The sequence below is a fragment of the Asparagus officinalis genome, chromosome 9 (genome assembly GCF_001876935.1).
Source record: "Asparagus officinalis chromosome 9, Aspof.V1, whole genome shotgun sequence".
In the NCBI taxonomy this organism is placed as follows: domain Eukaryota; kingdom Viridiplantae; phylum Streptophyta; class Magnoliopsida; order Asparagales; family Asparagaceae; genus Asparagus; species Asparagus officinalis.
Window position 1 is genome coordinate 47,192,957 of NC_033802.1, and position 19,321 is coordinate 47,212,277.

The 19,321-nt window shown below is 44.5% G+C and overlaps 1 protein-coding gene across 1 annotated transcript; it reads right to left on the minus strand.

Moving 5' to 3' along the window:
- LOC109823417 (probable inactive receptor kinase At1g27190) lies at positions 15,263–15,928 on the minus strand. The gene has a single exon (XM_020389694.1). It carries the CDS (start codon positions 15,926–15,928, stop codon positions 15,263–15,265), a length of 666 nt encoding a protein of 221 aa, XP_020245283.1.

The following is a 19,321-nucleotide window of genomic DNA, read 5'->3' on the forward strand; positions in this document are numbered from 1 at the left end:
AATTACAGAAGAAAAGATTAGTGGAGCTGCAAACAAACGGCACTTACCAGCTAGAGAGGTAGCGGGAAATGTAGGCTGAACGCTTTGCCTCGGAAAAGGATGATGGAGTTGATATTTACCAGTCTTCTGCGCAATCATCGCCCTGTCCATCAGCCCAAGTTGTCATCATTTTCATCACCTCCACCTTGGTCTCACATCATCCATTCATATCATCATCACCCCCCACCTTGGGTCACCTTCGTCATTCATATCATCCCATCGCCGTCGCTATGCATCCATGCGCGCTCATTCCTCCGCCTACGGAAGAAAATGCTTTGATGCCACTTCGCGTGCATTGTAGAGCTTTGCTATGATCCAGTGGTAGCGGCCTAAGCTGTGAATCGCCTACCAATTGGCAATAACACAGGTGCGAAGCGAGGACTTAGTCTGTGCGGTCTTGCTGGGCAGTCACAATAGGTTCGGGGACAGGAGGTTATATCTTCTTACCACGTGAGAATGTAGCTGGACGGGCCCAGTATCATGCAAGTCGTGCCTTCTGCGGGACAAACTCCGCCCACCCCTTGCAACAGATCATCTCCTCGCTCTTCTTCGATGCAATTGAATGAGCAAAAGGATCATGGCTTCCTAAAGCCAGGCAACCAACAGTAGGGAGACTAGCGCGAGGCGAGAGCTTCCATTAAAGCAGTCGCATTCTTGCCGTTCCTTCTTCGCGGCACGGCCCAGGCTTCTGAGCATCCCGACATAAGTTTGGAAGCGGGGGTCCCGAGCGTTAACTTCCGACGGGCCTCTGCTTGTCATACTCTTGCTTCCATTCGACTGACCCCAGCTTTTCTTTTCCACTGGCACTCTGACCTTCGAGTCAAGGACTCCTTGAAGCCGTCTCCACTTCGCGGGGAAGTATCCGGCAACCCTGTCTCCTTCGGAACTCGCTGCCCGCGTGCATTGCTGCCATTCATCCTCTGGAATTAAACTTCTCATAGGACAAGTATTTCATTATTCTCCTCTTCGGGCTCTGCGACAACTTTTTTAGCGCTCCTCTTCGAAGCATACCATTTGCGGATGTCCTCAAACAAGCAAGTATTCATGTTATAGGCCTTGAAAGCCCTCGAGAAGCGGCTTGCTGGTACAGGCTTTACAGAAGCTCAGAGAGCGTGCGCGAGCATTGGGCATCTTGTGACGCAGTCGGAATTTCGCTCCACCCCGGGCAACCACCACTGGAGTAAAACCAAAGCTCTCGCTCCTTCATACACATTTACCTATGCAATGCAAGAGTAGGTTTGGCGCTTCCCAACATAGAGCTGATCATAGTCCAAATTGCCCGAGAAAAGCGCATAAGACTAATATGCCGTTCAATAAAAGCATTTCGCCCTATGTCGAAAAAATAAGATAGCCCGGTACGAATTTTATGAGCCACCCAAAAAGCACCCCTTGCCTAAGCATGTCAGCTGAAAGAATTCGCGCCCCGCGCAGAGTCTTTGATGAAGTTTCTCCATACGCAGCCACCCCTCGACAGGCCCCGGGGAAACTGACAGAATCTTGCTAATTATAATCCCGCCCTCTCAAAAATTTTCACGGAATTTAACTTGTACCAAACCAGCCCAGTCAGAAGTTTCTAATTGCTGAACAAGAGGCGGTGCAGGTGTCATTTTGATTCAGGAGTCGTCATTATTGGAGGGCGCAGCTCCAGCACAAACCAAGATACCAAGTAAATTATACGGCATCGGCACCCGAGCGTGGCCGGTTTGAATGACGGGTCGTCCCGTCAATCACCTTTTCCTTGCACGGCAATGAAAATCAGAAGATAGTTTCCCGCCCAAGCCCCACTTTGTAAACAGCCACACCATGGCCTGAAAAGAAGATTCAAAGGTCGTTCCATAAGCAGAGCAACAGCAGGGTATAAAACTTCTACTGTTAATAGCATCCACTGGCCTTGGGGTACACGACAACGCTTCCAACCAAAGAGTCAGAAAACCATGCGGCAAACAAAGCCATGTCCCGAATAGCGGAAACTTCTGCCCTGATAGTGAAGCTTTTCGAACGTGGTAAACGCCGGAAGCACACTCCTCAACCTCGCAAGTATAATGAAAAGTTCGCGTCAGTTGATACGTCGCGTGATCTTCCTCAAGGGTACTGCGGCCGCTAAGCGAGTCACCTCAGCTTCTTCCCACAGATTGGCAAAAGATATCTCCGCCCCATTGCTCCTTGTTTCACGCCGCTGCCTCTATTTTCCAGTAATTGCGCACTCATATCTGAAATGCGCACATCAATCCCCAGGTAAGTGTCGCGTGTAGATTTCGGGAGCCACCAGTTTTTAGGATCTCTTAATTTCCCTGCTTCCCGGCGAACACAAACCTCCTCATAAGCCAATTCCCCAAAAGCACAGTCCAGAAATTCTCAGAACATTCGTGGAGAGCGAAGCCCATGCGTCACCACTGGGAGCTTGAAAAAAGGTGCCGGTGTGAGGCGTTGTAGAATTCCAGTCCCATTAGCGAAGAGTCCGGCTGTAATTCGGAGGATACCTCTATCGAGTGCGCCTGCTTATAGGAACTCTCAAATCCGAAATTCCTCAAGGGGTTCTTCTAGTTTCCTCCAAGACGAAATTTATCATCCTGGGCCACCAGCTCCGCATTACTGGTGTGAACCCAAGTAGGGGCCCTGAAATCCCGAGCAGGGAACTCCCTTTGACAGAAATAAATGTTCTGATAAACACCTCCGCTAACTTAGCAGACTCTCGCACAGGGTGCCTCTTTTTGGAATTAAACCTGGCTTCAAAGCCCATGAAATTATTGAAACCAGGCGGATGAGTACCCGATGAGTGATGTGCCCCGTAGCAACACCGCCTTGGTCTTAAACAAAGTTCCCAATTCATTAACCGCGGAATAGAAGCACACTGATAATAAGAAATCGGCCACATCCGCTCCAAATTGGGCAGGAAAAGACGACGGTTGTTGACTACTTCAGCCATTTGTAATTTCCCCTCGGACATCCGCTTTGGGTTCCATTTTTACAGAATCCCCGAATAGGAAGGACGGCCTTCTTTAAAATCTCACGTCTGCCGGTTTCGAATTTGGCATTTGTAACCAAAGACCTGAGGAGTCTCAGAAAGGCCTTGAGTGATGAGCTTTCGACCGGTTCTTTGTGGGTGTTCTGAAACACTGGATATTCAAAGGCGAAGCTGAAGATTGTATTCTTCTCCGCACCTCCCGCATGACCCGAAGTAGTGGTTGAAAGAAAGAGCTCTTTGGAGTAGCATACTGCAAATTAGAAAATTAGTCATAAGAAGTCTAACTCAAGAATACAAGGTTCCAAACCTGCGTTCAGGGATCTTGAACGCAGGGTCTCAAACCTTGCATCCGAAATTCTAAACGGCAAGGTTCAGACCTGCGTTCGGGTGGGTCTTGAACGCAGGGGTCTCAACCTGCATCCAAATTCTAAACACAAGCGTTCAGACCTGCGTCCAAAATTTTTTTTAAACGCAGGGTCTGAACCTACGTTGAAATCCAGGAACGATTGGAGCTAGCCATACGTTTAATTGGAATACGGATCGCCAATCAAGGTGGAAAATGAAAGATCTTGTCAAATCGACTTCCAATGGGTCAATCTTACCATTGGTGAAGAACTAGCGACGAAGCGCCGCGGGGACTTGATCATCCCGCGAGGTTCTACGCCGAACAAGCACCCTGAGCTTCGCGATCCTTCGATTTGGAAGCCATTTTCTTCTTCAGGCCCATGGCCAACCGCTGGCAAGGAAGACGAAGACAGACGAAAGTATTCGGAACGCGATCTTTGTCCCTCCGTTGAAGCGCTGGAGAAGATGAACAGGAGCTCTGTTAAAGAAACTGAGTTAAAAAGGAGAAAAGTCGAATGACCTTTTTGATTTGACCCTCAGTGGCTATTTAGAAACAGCTGTAGCCTGTAATCGAAGCGAGATTTGGCTTAAAATCTCACCTGAAACGTGATTTCTCGCGTTTTCAAAAAGAGGGGCTTCGGTTACCGAACGCACCCTCACGTTCAAACAGGAGAACGCGCAGGATATAGGCGGCTGCGTTCTGATGGGGCTAACCTCAGTATATCATATAAATAACCCATTCAAAGGGGGTTAATATTCAAAGTAATGGCGATATGATCAAAAGAGAAAGATAAAGAGAATTCCTCTGAAGCCAGTCTCCAGACTAAGGCTGGCGATAAAATCCTTCTTATACAGGCTTGTGGTTCTCTCCATCTTGTGATGACAAATTTCATAACCCAGCAAATGCTCCAGTTTCCTGAGATAAAGTCCCAATTCATTTTGGAGAATGAAGAGGTCAACGAAGTGCTCCATCAACCTGTGATGATGAGCATTTTGATTAACAAAATCTTTGCGGGTTCCAAATGATTCGAAATCGTCCCAGTCAACCCGAACTTTCGAAACTTTGCGAGGGGGTTTGTTAGCGCCTGTCTAAAAATCACAATGGATAGCTGAGTCGCCATCAAACACTGATGATGAAGCTTACAATCTGACGACTTCCAGAAGGCCTACATTCGAAGATTTTCACATGTCAAAGAGTTACAACAAAGATTACAAATTATGACAGTCTTAGCAATACTCTGACAGAAAGGATTACAAATCGACGATCTCTTCAAACCAAGACGTGAAGTTCCTCCCCGCGTATCATCATTCAAGACACTACACCGATTCAATCACCTACGCCCGCTTCAACAGCTATAAACACGAAGCAGCTTCTTATGTGAGATGATTGATCTTGATGGCTGCGACAAAACAAACAGACTAAATATCATGTTAGCAACCATTTAGAGGTGTGATGAGCATGTAATGATATTCGACACGCTCAGTGGCAGATCCATGACCTGCAGTTGATAGAGCGTTATTGAGATGCCCTCAATTGTCACAAATGGCCTGAATTAAGACCTTCTTTACTGATCTTTGGTGTCATCCATATATAAAGACAGAGAAATCTAATCAACAGCTCGAACGCAGCTCCAATCCGCTGCCCAGCACAGCTCGAACGCAGCATCTGCCAACGCACTGCTCCCAACGCTAGCTTATCAACCGCTGCCCAACGCAGCTTATCAAACCGCTGCCCAACGCAGCCTTATCAACCGCTGCCCAACGCAGCCTTATCAAACCGCTGCCCAACGCCAGCTTATCAACCGCTGCCCAACGCCAGCTTATCAACGTGCCCAACGCACTTATCACGCTGCCCAACGCAGCCTATCAAACCGCTGCCCAACGCAGCTTATCAACCGCTGGCCCAACGCAGCCATTAACGAGTCAACGCCTGCCGACGCAACTCATCCATCACTGCCCAACGCAGACCGTCAGTCGCTGCCAAACGCAGCTCAATCACCGCCAGAACGCAGGTTAAGCGTTCTGACTCATTCAAACGTGATCTAACAACTTCGAAGCTGTTCTTCACCCACGATTTGAGGAGTGGCTTTAGTGGGTTGTTACACCCGACTAATGGGGTAACTAAACCCCCATTTAGCGCGCGGATTATGGGGCAGTTACACCCCTAATCCCCCCTATAAATAGCAACAAAACTCACAGAGTGTGGGATCTCTTTTTGGGGAGAGAGGAGATCGGATTTTTGATAATCAGATCAAGAGAAATTTCTTTTCATTAATCGGAGGGGGATCTTTCGATCAAATCTTCCAGAATCAGAAAAAGGAGATTGACTCCTTACACAGTCTGCGGAAATCAACAAAACGGAGATCTCTAAACCATCGATATTTGGCTTATTAACCGAATTATTTTCTGTTCCAACAACTCTATCATTAGAGTTTGTTACTTGTTCTGAATCACAAAACTCGACAAGAGTTATCAGACCAGACAAGCAGTTGTTCCAGTGAGTATAGATATTCGGCATCGTCAACGAGAAGCAAACTCGACGCAAAGCATTCCGAGAGAGGCATCTCATCGCTACCGTGAAGAACCCAGAATTAAACAAAGAGGAGAATCCAGATCATTCTCTTCTCTTTGTAACCAGGAATCCAAATTGTAATCGACGAGTTGAGAGAGTTGTAATTCATTCTTTTTCTAAGCAGTTAGAGAGAATAAAATCAAACGCAATTTCTTTCCTTATATCTTTTTATTACAAAATTTCCCACAAACATAATATATATATATATATATATATATATAATATAATATATATTATATATTATAGTATATATATATATATATTATATATATATATATATATATATATATAATATATTGAATGACATGAATACTTTGGGGCTACTCAGTATATAAGTATATATAAATATAATTATATTTCTCTTATATATGTATATATCTCTTATATAATTATATATATGTATAAGCATGCTCTCTCTTATATATGTGTACAGTGTATACTCTCTCTATATATATATTTATACTCTCTCTCTTAGTATATATGTATATATAAGTATACGGTGTGTACTATTATATATATATATATATTATATATATTAATATATATATATATATTGTTGTGTGTGTGTGTGTGTGTGTGTGTGTGTGTGTGTGGTGTGTGTGTGTGTGTGTGTGTATATATATATATATATTATTTATTATTTATTTATTTATTTATTTATACTCTTCTCTTAGTATATAAGATATATATAAGTATACTCTTCTCTTATATAAGTATAGATATATATGTATAAGTATACTCTCTCTTATATATGTTATAATATATATGTTATATTATATATATATATTTATACTCTTATATATATATAATTATATAATGTACATATAAGTTTATGTTTATATATATGTATAGATATATAAATATATATTTATACTCTTAATGTATCTATACTGTTATATAAATATACTTATATATGTACATATAAGTTTATTGTTTATATATTTGTATATATATAAAATATACTTAGTATATGTATAATATATGTGTATATATATTGATACTCTTTGTATATTATAAACATATATATAAAAATATATATTATATATATATATATATATATATATATATATATATATATATATATATATATATATATATATATATATATATATATATAATTTATATTTTTTATATATATGTTTATGTATAATACAATTTGTTTATGTATAATATATGAATGACATGATTATTAATAAAGAAATTATTTTTATCATCTTTTATTTTTATAATTTTTTGTACTTGTAATTTATGTCATTTTAATTAATTAAAAAAATTATGTTATTTTCTGTAATTTTTATGTATATTTTATGATTTATTATTTTTTTTATTTAAAAAAAATTAAAAATAGAAAAAAACCTGGTCGGCCCGGAGCCCGGCCCACTCAGGCCCGGGCCCGGTTTCCCGGGCCAGGTCGGCCCGGATGAACACCCCTAATCACACCCCAACTGATAACCCCAACTATTATACCCGCAAAGGATACACTCAGACGTACAGATACAAATATGAGAATACACCACTACACGACAAACTCTGAAATTACGTTGAGAGTTGAGGATGGTAATTTTATACTCATAATTTTATTACATTATTCAAATTGCTAGAAAACACAATTCACACAAGACATGAAGATCCATTGTGACTTGGAGATGCAACTAACATATAATAGTGTAATTTCCATGGCCACTTCACCCCAACTAATAAATTGTAATGCTTTTATCATTATTTTTCCTATCCTATTATTTCTTTATCCATAACCACTTCACCCACCTCCCTTGTTTCACGTTTATTAGGTGAATGTCACACGTGCAATGCACATGGTATACTTTTTAGATTTAGTTAAAATTGATAATTTAGTTTAGCCTAATTTAGAGCTTATATACATGTTTAAACAAACATATAATAGTGTAATTTTTAGATTTTGATTTTTCAATGTACAAAAGAATATAAATCAATACAATTTATTACACCTATTTCTAAATAAATATTTTCTCGTAAATGGGGTATCAAATTGTTAATGTTAGTATGTAGAAAGATCCTCTGACTTAGTTCTAAATCTTTTCAGTGAAAATATAAATAAAAGGGTAATTTTACAATCGACGGTTAATTGTATTCCTCTTTATAATGATAAGAAAGGAATTGACATATGCATGCTATGCATAATTTTATACAATATGATTAAAAGCAAGAACAATAATATCCATTTTAAACACAATTTTGCATTATAATACCAGTTTTTTGTCATAAATATGGAAGGAAAAATAGAAGAGAGAAATCAAATATGATAGAATACGGCCAAATTAGATTTTGTTAAAGATCAAGTGAGAAATTAGTTGAAGAAAACTAACCCTCCTCAAATATTAGTTTTATCCTTTTCTATGATGTTTTCAACTCCAAAACTACCCCCTAAGTTCAACCTATTTACAAATGTAGGTGTGGAAGGCCTATCAACCGCATAATCCCTTAAATTGTGGATTAGAGAGCTAGATTTTAAGCTTTTCATAGAAGATGCCATGGAGCACTGAAGCTGTTGGCTACATTTTAACTAATCACAAAAGATTTTCCCCACAAAATCGCATCATTTCAACAGAATTCACAGTTACAGTCCCTAATTTGCAAATATTCCAATAGATTTCCAGTAATCATGACCACATTATAATCTAACGCAGAATTGACATCAACAAGAACAAAATTAGTGGAAATTTTAGTAAAATTGGCATGGATTACTCACAAAAGTGCAGCTAGCGTACTAAAAAATTGAACTCACTATGGTTTTGGATTTGGGCGACAAGTCCAGAGAGAGAGATTAGGGTTATCTTGATGAGTTTCAGGCGGCGGCGATGGTGGTGGCGAAGGCGGTTGTTGCGCGTAGCGAAAATTTCGGCAGCACTTCGGCAGCACAACAAGAGAGTCAGATCGCAATAAGAATTCCCGCCTCACTAAGGAGACAAGAATCTGAAGCGAATATCTCAACCAAGTGAGATATCGGCTCTTCCTCTCATCAGTTCTAGGACTGACCTGTCGAGGGATCCTAAAAGCTATTACAAATCACACAAAAGCAGTACAATCAATTTTTACGTGGTTCGGCAAATTGCCTACGTCCACGGGGCAAGGAGGGGGAGAGATCTACTAATAGAGGAGAGAATACAACTAGGGTTTACAATTACTCTCAATCTAAACCCTCAAACAAACTCTCAAATCCCTCACAATATCTCTCTACAAAAGCACAAAAGCACTGCACCAAAAAAAAAAATCTTCTCTGCTGCAAAATTCCCAAAGCCGAAAAAATTTTTCCCGCAAGCAAACCTTCATGCACTGTAGCCGCACAACCCCAAAATCAATCAAGCCTTGCAGCCGCCAAAGAAATCAACCTACTGCGCTCACAAATATTTGTTGTAGCCGCAAAACACAAAAGAAAACAAATCCCAACCTTGCACGAAAACCTAAAACAAATCAAGTGTTATATATAAATGATTCGTGGGCCTTCGTTCGTGGGCTTCATGCGGAATATCAAAACCGACTTTGAGTCGGTTTTGTTCTCTTCGTACGCATCATCACGTGGGTGGGGACCCACGTCCGCTCACAATTCTTCACCTCGGTGAAGTTTTCCCAAAACTGAGCCGACACCAAAACAACCAAATGTCCCACTTGTTGTGACCAGTATGAACGCAATCCACAACAAGTCGAGAACCCGAACGAGAGTCCAAACAATCTCACCCCCATCAAAATCAATTAATCCAAACCGGCTGCATCATAAAGACTGCCTACGTATCCTCTTGCCCAAGGAATCAAGCCGAACGTAGTTCACCCAAATGGCCACCAACGGCCTCAACAATCACGAATATGCAACAAGTTTCGACAATGATCAAACTTGTTGCTCGGAACCACCTTAGTGAGCATATCCGCCGGATTATCCTTCGTGTGGACTTTCACAATTTCCACATCGCCATCTTCAAGAACATCTCGAACGAAGTGATAACGAACGTCAATGTGCTTCGTCCTCGCATGAAAAACCTGATTCTTCGCCAAATAGATAGCACTCATGCTATCACAATGAATAGTGACGGATCGCTGCGATATACCAAGTTCTTCCAAAAGTCCTCGAAGCCAAATAGCCTCCTTCACAGCCTCCGTAACTGCCATATACTCTGCCTCCGTCGTAGACAAAGCCACCGTCGACTGTAAGGTGCATCTCCAACACACCGGCGCACGGGTCAAGGTGAACACATACCCCGTCGTAGACCGGCGCTTATCCAAATCCCCGGCATAATCCGAATCAACATAACCAATGCATAGCTGCCCACCTTTAGTGTCCCGCTCATAAACCAAACCAACATTGAGCGTACCTCGAATGTACCTCAAAATCCATTTCACGGCGTCCCAATGACCCACTCCTGGATCGTGCATGTATCTCGATACCATGCTCACCGCTTGTGACAAATCTGGCCTCGTACATACCATTGTGTACATCAAGCTCCCAACCGCGCTCGCATATGGAGTCTTCGACATTAACTCACGGTCTTCAACTGACTTCGGTGAGAGGCCAGCTGAAAGCTTCAAATGGGCTCCCAATGGTACACCAACTGGCTTCGTATCCATGCTAACATGGAATCGCTGTAGAACTTTCTTCAAATAAGCCACATGTGTCAAACAAATTCTGCCCTTCTTCTTGTCTCTGCCGATCTCCATCCCTAAAATGCGCTTCGCCTCGCCCAAGTCCTTCATCTCAAACTCATTTGAAAGCTGAACTTTCAACTCATCTATAGCCGACCTGGAAATAGAGGCAACCAACATGTCATCGACATAGAGCAACAAATAAATATACGCACCTCCTTTCAACTTGCGAAAATATACGCAAGGATCAAACTGGCTCCGAGTGTACGAATGACCAAGCATAAAACCATCGAATCGCCTATACCACTGTCGAGGAGACTGCTTCAAACCGTATAGCGATTTCTTCAGTTTGCAAACTAATTTTTCTTTCCCTGCAGCTCGGAATCCCAATGGCTGAGTCATATATATTTCTTCATCAAGATCACCATGAAGAAATGCCGTTTTCACATCCAACTGATCTAATTCCAAACCATACTGTGCCACCAAAGCTAGCAAAATCCGAATCGAAGAATGCTTCACCACCGGAGAGAAAACCTCATTATAGTCAATACCTTCCTCCTGTGCATAGCCCTTCGCAACCAACCTAGCCTTGAATCTCAACGGAGTGCCTTCAATGCCCTCCTTCTTCGTGTATACCCACTTGCAACCAATTGCCTTCCGCCCCTTTGGAAGCTCAACAAGCTCCCATGTATCGTTCTTATGAAGAGATTCCATCTCCTCCTGCATAGCCACCTGCCACGAATCAGCCTCCGAACTCTGCTCGGCCTCTCTGAATGTAGTAGGCACTAACTCATCGATACTCTCCACCGGAAGTGCATACGCAACTGTGTCGGCATACCGTGCTGGCATCTGTATGTTTCTCCTCTGTCTCCTAGCCGCAATAGAATCCTGAACCTGAGCCGTCGGTTCCTGATCCTGCACATTTGTACTCGTATCCTCCGTGTCACCGTCGTGCTCGCCTGGCGTCACCTCAGTCGGCACCTGCATGGATACTGTACCATCTGGACAATGTGGAGCTGCATCGATCTCCACCACCTGCGATATCTCCTCCGTCGGGTCGCTCTCCACCTGATGAGAGCTGGGAAGCTTCAAGATAGAAGCTTCATCAAACGTGACGTCCCTACTCAGCACAATCTTCTTATCCACTGGATCCCAAAGCTTGTATCCCTTGACACCACGCTTGAATCCTACAAATATGGCCTTCCTAGCTCGAGGTTCCAATTTATCAGTTCTAACATGATAATATGCAGGGCACCCGAATACCTTGAGCTGGTCATAGTCATGTGCTGGCTTTCCCGACCACATCTCCATAGGGGTTTTCCCCTCAATCGCAGATGAAGGCAGCCTATTAATGAGGTGGCTCGCATATGTAAGTGCCTCAGCCCAAAAGATCTTCTCCAAACCACTCTGCGATAATAAACATCGGATCTTCTCCAGTAAAGACCGATTCAACCTCTCTGCCACCCCATTTTGCTGCGGTGTATGACTAACCGTGAAGTGCCTCTCTATGCCCTCGTCTCGACATAGCTGCTGAAAGCGGTCAGAAGTATACTCACCACCGTTGTCGGATCGCAACGTCTTGATCTTTCTCCCAGTCTGAAGTTCTAATCTCTTCTTCCACTCCACAAACAAATCTAGGACATCACTCTTCTTCGTCATGGTGTACACCCAACAACGCCTAGAATAGTCATCTACAAAAGTGACGAACCAATGTCTACCACCAAGTGATGCAGTCTTGGTGGGACCCCAAATGTCTGTGTGCACGTAGTCCAGGATGCCCCTCGTCTGATGAATGGCAGTCCCGAACTTCACCTTCGTCTTCTTGCCAAGAACACAGTGCTCACAGAACTCAATCTTCCCACTCTTGGCTCCCTTCAATAGCCCCTGCTTGCACAATGCCTGCAGTGACTTTTCACCTGTGTGCCCCAATCTATAGTGCCAAAGTCTGCTCATGTCCGCTTCTGAAATAGCCGAAGCAACATGGCCAATCTCGATGCTTTCCTTCAGATAATACAAATTCCGATTGCGGACTCCCCTCATCACCACCAATGATCCCTTAGTAACCTTCGCTACAGCGTTTTCGAAAGTCACCTTGAATCCCTTCGCCTTCAAAGCTCCAACTGAGATAAGATTTTTCTTCAGTTGAGGAACAAATCTCATCTCCTTCAACTCACGGACTACTCCATCGTGCATCCTAATCCGTATGGTACCTATCCCACAAATGCCACAGGATTGATCATTTCCCATGACAACAACACCCCCGTCGACTTTCTCAAAAGATGCAAACCAGTCTCGCCTAGGGGTCACATGAAAGGTAGCGCCGGAATCAAGCATCCAATCTGATGCATCCACATGGTTCACCTCCGGAGTAATCAGTAGAGAAAAGCACGAATCATCGGAATCATCGCCTTTCGCAATGTTCACCTCATTGGCCTTCGGGCCCTTTTTCTTGCTATTCTCCTTCTCTTTGAGCTTCGGGCAGTCTCTCTTCCAATGTCCCTGCTCCTTGCAGAATGCACATTGGTTCTTTGTTAATTGGTGGCGGCCTCTAGACTTTGACCTCCCTCTGTTACCACCTTTCGGATATGGGCTTCTGCCTCTCGTCGACAAGGCCTCTCCTGAAGTACTAGCGCGGGAAGTCTCCTTGTCATTCCTCCTCAAATCGTAGTTCGTCAAAGCGCTAGTCACTTCACTATAGCTGATAGAAGATCTCCCGTTCAACAAAGTGAGCACGAAGGTATCATACTCCTCATCCGGTAAGGAGCCCAACAAAATAATCGTCTTGTACTCATCTGATATCTTCTCATCAACATTCGCCAAGTCTGACAACAACTTAGTGTAGTTGTTCACATGAGCCGCAAGCGAGGTGCCTCTGGACATCTGAAATCTGAATAACCTACGCAGCAAGTGCAACCGGTACTCAACACTCTTCGTAAGGTACTTATTGTTGAGAATTTCCCACATCTTCATCGCAGACGTCACCCCAATCACATCATACTTCAGCTCCTGTTCTAAACAGGACCTGATCACCCCACAAGCGTTCCTATTCATTTTCTCTCATATCGCCTCATCATATTTAGGTGGCCTCTCGTGGACCATGATGGTCTCTTCCAAATTCTGAGCATTGAGCGCATCCTGTACGTCGCTCATCCACAAACCAAAGTTGATTTTTCCGTCATATTTCACCACACTAATTTTGGTGTTCTGAAAACCAACTTGTATTGTCCCCGCCATCGATTTGCTGCTTTCACATTCTTCTCCCATTGCGAACTAACTCCAAATTGTAGAGAAAGAACAAATTTGATAGAATTAGGAACCACCCAACTGAACCCTAGATCGGATTCCAAATAGATCTCCTATCCACACGAGGAAAGCGAAAGTTCATTGATATCTTCTTTTTATAAAGCAAATCGACTTCGATTAATCTCCAACGGCAACTCCTAATGTTATCTCCACCGAAGCCGAGAACTCCAAGAACTAAGCTTCACACAAGAATCTTCCTCCATCAAAAAACCCTAGATCTGAAATCTGGGCTCTGATACCACTTGTTGCGCGCAGCGAAAATTTCGGCAGCACTTCGGCAGCACAACAAGAGAGTCAGATCGCAATAAAAATTCCCGCCTCACTAAGGAGACAAGAATCTGAAGCGGATATCTCAACCAAGTGAGATATCGGCTCTTCCTCTCATCAGTTCTAGAACTGACCTGTCGAGGGATCCTAAAAGCTATTACAAATCACACAAAAGCAGTACAATCAATTTTTACGTGGTTCGGCAAATTGCCTACGTCCACGGGGCAAGGAGGGGGAGAGATCTACTAATAGAGGGAGAGAATACAACTAGGGTTTACAATTACTCTCAATCTAAACCCTCAAACAAACTCTCAAATCCCTCACAATATCTCTCTACAAAAGCACAAAAGCACTGCACCAAAAAAAAAATCTTCTCTGCTGCAAAATTCCCAAAGCCGAAAAAATTTCTCCCGCAAGCAAACCTTCATGCACTGTAGCCGCACAACCCCAAAATCAATCAAGCCTTGCAGCCGCCAAAGAAATCAACCTCCTGCGCTCACAAATATTTGTTGTAGCCGCAAAACACAAAAGAAAACAAATCCCAACCTTGCACGAAAACCTAAAACAAATCAAGTGTTATATATAAATGATTCGTGGGCATTCGTTCGTGGGCTTCATGCGGAACATCAAAACCGACTTTGAGTCGGTTTTGTTCTCTTCGTACGCATCATCACGTGGGTGGGGACCCACGCCGACTTTGAGTCGGTTTTGTTCTCTTCGTACGCATCATCACGTGGGTGGGGACCCACGTCCGCTCACAGCGGTAACATGGGCCGCGATGGGTTTTTTTATTGGGTACTAGAATTGAATTTCAATCCTGGCTCAGTCCTAATCCTTTAAACAAGTAAACATAAGATTAAATGCTAAACCTTTGCGGATTCTTAAAATAGAAATTTCCTATATTCATTCACGAATTCGGATCCTCTCCACTATAAAAAAAAAATAGTGGAGGGACCACTACATAATCACAGCCATTGATTATCTAGTTGATGGTTATGATTTTTTCTTTTAGTGCAAATTATGAATGAGTGCAATACCCGGGGGTATGGTAAGTGTTAGATTTAGATTGTATCATAACCGCCTACTAAATAATCAACACTTGAGATTAAAAGTAGTGGTCTCTCCACTACTTTTTTGTAGTGGAGAGGATCCAAATCCATTCATTCACAACCGTAACGAAGTGGGAACTCATCAAATTCCTCATGAATCTCAACTCTGCCTCCGATTCTCTCCAGCCACTTGAAAACTTGAAACATAGAAGGCCTCTCCTCAGCACGAGCAACCAAACATCTACACCCAATCGTCAACAACTCGACAATCTCATCCTCATTCCCTGTCCTTCTCAGACACGGGTCTATAGCTTCACCAACCCAGCCCGCAGCCAATAACCGAACTACCCCATCAGCCAACTCCTCATCGCCGCTCTCCATCTCCGTTCCATCAGTCACCAGCTTTAGCAGTAACATTCCGAACTGATACACATCTTCGCTCGTCGCAGAGGACGTGCTCGTGCTGAAGAGCCTGTTGAGCCCGAAATCAGCAATCCTCGGCTCATCGTCCTCATCGAGAAGTACAGCGCTCGTGTTCAAGCTCCCGTGGGTGAGGGGCGTCTGAAAGCCGTGGTGAAGCCAGGCGAGGCCTCGCGCAACACCGAGCGCGGCCCTCAGCCTCTTCTGCCATCCAAAACTCTCACATCCTGACCTGAGACGTAGCGGTAGAGCCCCATTTGGCATATTCTTGTATATGAGAAGCTTCTCTCGTTCGAGAAAGCAGAAGCCAAGGAGGGGGACCAGATTCGGGTGGCGGATCTGCCCGAGCGTCTCCATCTCCAGCCCTAAACCCCCGTTTGAATGCGAGATCACGGAGCCGATTACGGTCCAGGGCCGAGCCGTCCGTGCAGGATGGTGTTTGATGTCCCGGTATACAGGACTTCCAGGCTACCAAAACGTTGTCGGATGAAGATCCCGCCTGTAGCGGCGTGTCAGGTCGGCGAGATCACCTCCTCAACAGGATCGTGAAACAGGGAAACCCGAATGTATCCGCTGTGGGGAAACGACGTAACTTGATCCGGACTGCGAACAGTCTTCTTCTTCCTCATCCTACCTATGCCCACAGGCATGCGATATCTCGACAAGATATAACAAATCGCTACAGAAAGAAAGAATCCGATAGCCCCCGCAGCAAGATTAACAATGACGCCGATGATCTTCGTTGTTGCGCCGTGTTCGCACTCGGAAGAGATTAGGTCGCCGCAGAGCGACGGATTGTGAGAAAAGCTGGCAGCACCAAATTTGAATAAGCCTTCAGGGAGCGAACCGGAGAGATCGTTGCCTGAGAGGTGGAGAGAGCGCAGCCTCGGAAGAAAAGACAGAGAGGGAGGGATGGAGCCGGAGAGCAAGTTGGAGGAGAGATCGAGCCTGTTGAGGTAAATGCAGGTGGAGAGCTCGGGAGGGATCGGGCCCGAGAGGGAATTGGAAGAGATGTTGAGGACGACGAGGTAGGGGAGCCAGGTGCAAAGCGAGGCAGGGATGGGGCCCGCAGCAGTTTTATCAGAAGAGGGCGAGGGAGGTCATGGAGGGCAAGTGAATCGGAGCAAGCGGAGGGTATGGAGCAGAAGGAGGCTGATAGGGAGAGACAGCGACACGGACGCCGACCTTCTTCAGGTTCCAACAGGAGGACCGCCGGGAGTAGGCAGAACGAAGTTTTGGTGAGAGACGTTAGGACGAAGGTCCACGACCCGAGTTTTAATCAGGGGTCGGAGACGGAGGACTTTGAAGCCCGCGTTAGGCAGGCGGACTTTCGTCTGCCACGCGTCGCTGCCAACCGCAGTTAGAAGAAGGACGGTGATGATGGCCGGAAACATGATATTAATAATTGGAAGAGTGAGAACTAAAGGAGGATATAAGTGAGAGACTGGCGGGGCGAAGACTTGGACTGGCGAGGCGAAGACTTTGAACGCTTCTTTGGGTTTTTGCGTAGAAGTGTTGCTCCAGTATATCGAAAGACCCACCTACCCCTATATGTTCCCAAAAAACCCCCGGAATGTAAACTCAAAATATAGAATACAAAGTGTAACTATATCCGATGAGGCATGTAGTTACACACACTTTAATATATAATAATACACTCTATATAGTATGTAACTGTACACCTTAATGTAGTTATACACCCTATTGTATGCTGTTACATACTTTACTACTACTAACTTTGTTGAGTTATTTAGATAGTAATTAGTCAATGTTGTAAGGACCTATTTGTAAGAGTGCACTAATATAAAAGGGGTACCTCTCTATGAGAGAAACAACCCTAATTTTCACCCAAAATTCCACATGGTATCAGAGCTATGTGACGGCGCCTTCCAGAGCTGGGCATGATCGTGGAGCTTTTGGGTCTCGCGCATAGGATCGTGTCCTTGAAGAGCCCGACGAAGACAAAGATCCGACGAAACCCACGACGAAGCCCAGATCCCCACGACGAAGTCCAGATCTCCAGACGACGAAGAAACGCCATCGCTGACTCACCTCCTGCCAAGTCTACGACGAAGTCTTCAACCTCCGACGAAGCCCAGCCCCTGACGAAGTCTCCCAGACCGCTCTGACGACGAAAGCTTGACGAAGACGACGAAGCCCAGATCCCCGACCGCTCCGACGAAGACGACGAAGCCCAGATCCCCGACCGCTCCGACAAAGTCTCTCTTTCCCGCCCTTTCCGCCTTCTGCCATTCTTTAATTTGGAAAAACCCTAACTTGGGTTTTTTGGGGATCTGAAGGTCCGGTCCTGGCCTCTTTGACTCTCCAACATTTTTTGGCCCTTTGATTCTCATCAAATGCTGAGAAAGAGAGATTAGAAGGGCTGACTCACCTGATGCTGCTGAGAAAGAGAGATTAGAAGGGTAGACTGGTAGAGAAGAAGCTAAGACCTCGGAGTGGAGGCTGAAGATCAAGTATAGGTGCTCAATCTCGCACGACGGGTAGTTGAGTTGTGTTTGATCTTGTTTTTGTGTTGGGTTTGAGATAAGGGCAATCAACTGTGAAGATGGGAACACCTGTGACTAGTCAGGAATTGAAAGAGATCCTGGAGGGGGTGGTCAGGGTATTTCAGACCAAACTAGAGGAGGATTCTAGTAGGTCAGTTGCGGCCGCACCGGAGTCGGCGCAAGTAATACAGAGGGTAAAGTTGTTGCCTAATGACATCAAGCTTGAGGGGACAAGAAACTATCTGAGTTGGTCTTGAAGGGCATTGTTGAACCTTCGAATCAAAGGACTTGAAAAGTATGTGAAGGGGGAGTGCACTGAGCTGGAGAATAAGGCGAGTACTGAGTGGAACACTTGGAGTAACACTAATTTTCTGGTGGTTTCTTGGTTGTTGACTTCTGTGTCTCCAACCATAGCTGGGATGGTGGAGTCTATCTCGAGTGCAGCTGATGTCTGGAAGACATTGGAGGGGATGTATTCTGGAGCTGGGAGTGTGATGATGATGATAGAAGTGGAAGAGAAGATTGATGCTACCACACAAGGGGAGAAGACAGTGCACCAGTATGCAGCAGAGCTACATCACTTATGGGCAGATTTGGATCACTATGACCCGTTATCACTACAAAACCCAGCAGATGTTTTTTTGGGGAGACAGTATCTTGAGCGCAGGCGTGTGGCTCGCTTTCTTAAGGGCCTGAACCCAAATTTGAGGGAAGGAGGGCAGCAATGTGCCATCTGTCATCTCTACCCTCTTTGGATGAGGCTATTGCATCGATGGAACAAGAGGAGATCAGACAGAATGTGATGACAGGTGAGGCCTCACCTGCTGTCCGCTCGGCATTGGTGGTTCCAGATGCTCACATCAGAGATGATAGAGAATGCTATAATTATGGAAAGAAAGGGCACCTCAGCTATAATTGCCCTCAACCCTACAACACTGGTGGCAACCGAGGGGCAGAAGACAGAGAGGTGGCCGTGCATGTCGAGGAGGCAGGGGACGTGGAGGCCGAGGAGTTGCTCACCTAGCTGTAGTAGAGGAGTCCCAGACTACTGCTGGGATGACTGGAGCTGAAATAACAGAGCTGGAGGAACTACGTCTGTTCAAGCTTCAGGCTGAGAGTTCGAAGGGCAAGGGACAAGTCACTCAGGATCTGGATAACACTACATGCTTTGGTAACTTTGTTGGTTATGCTCATGCGAACAAAGGTACACGGGTTCAGGCACTTGCATCCACTAAAACTCATG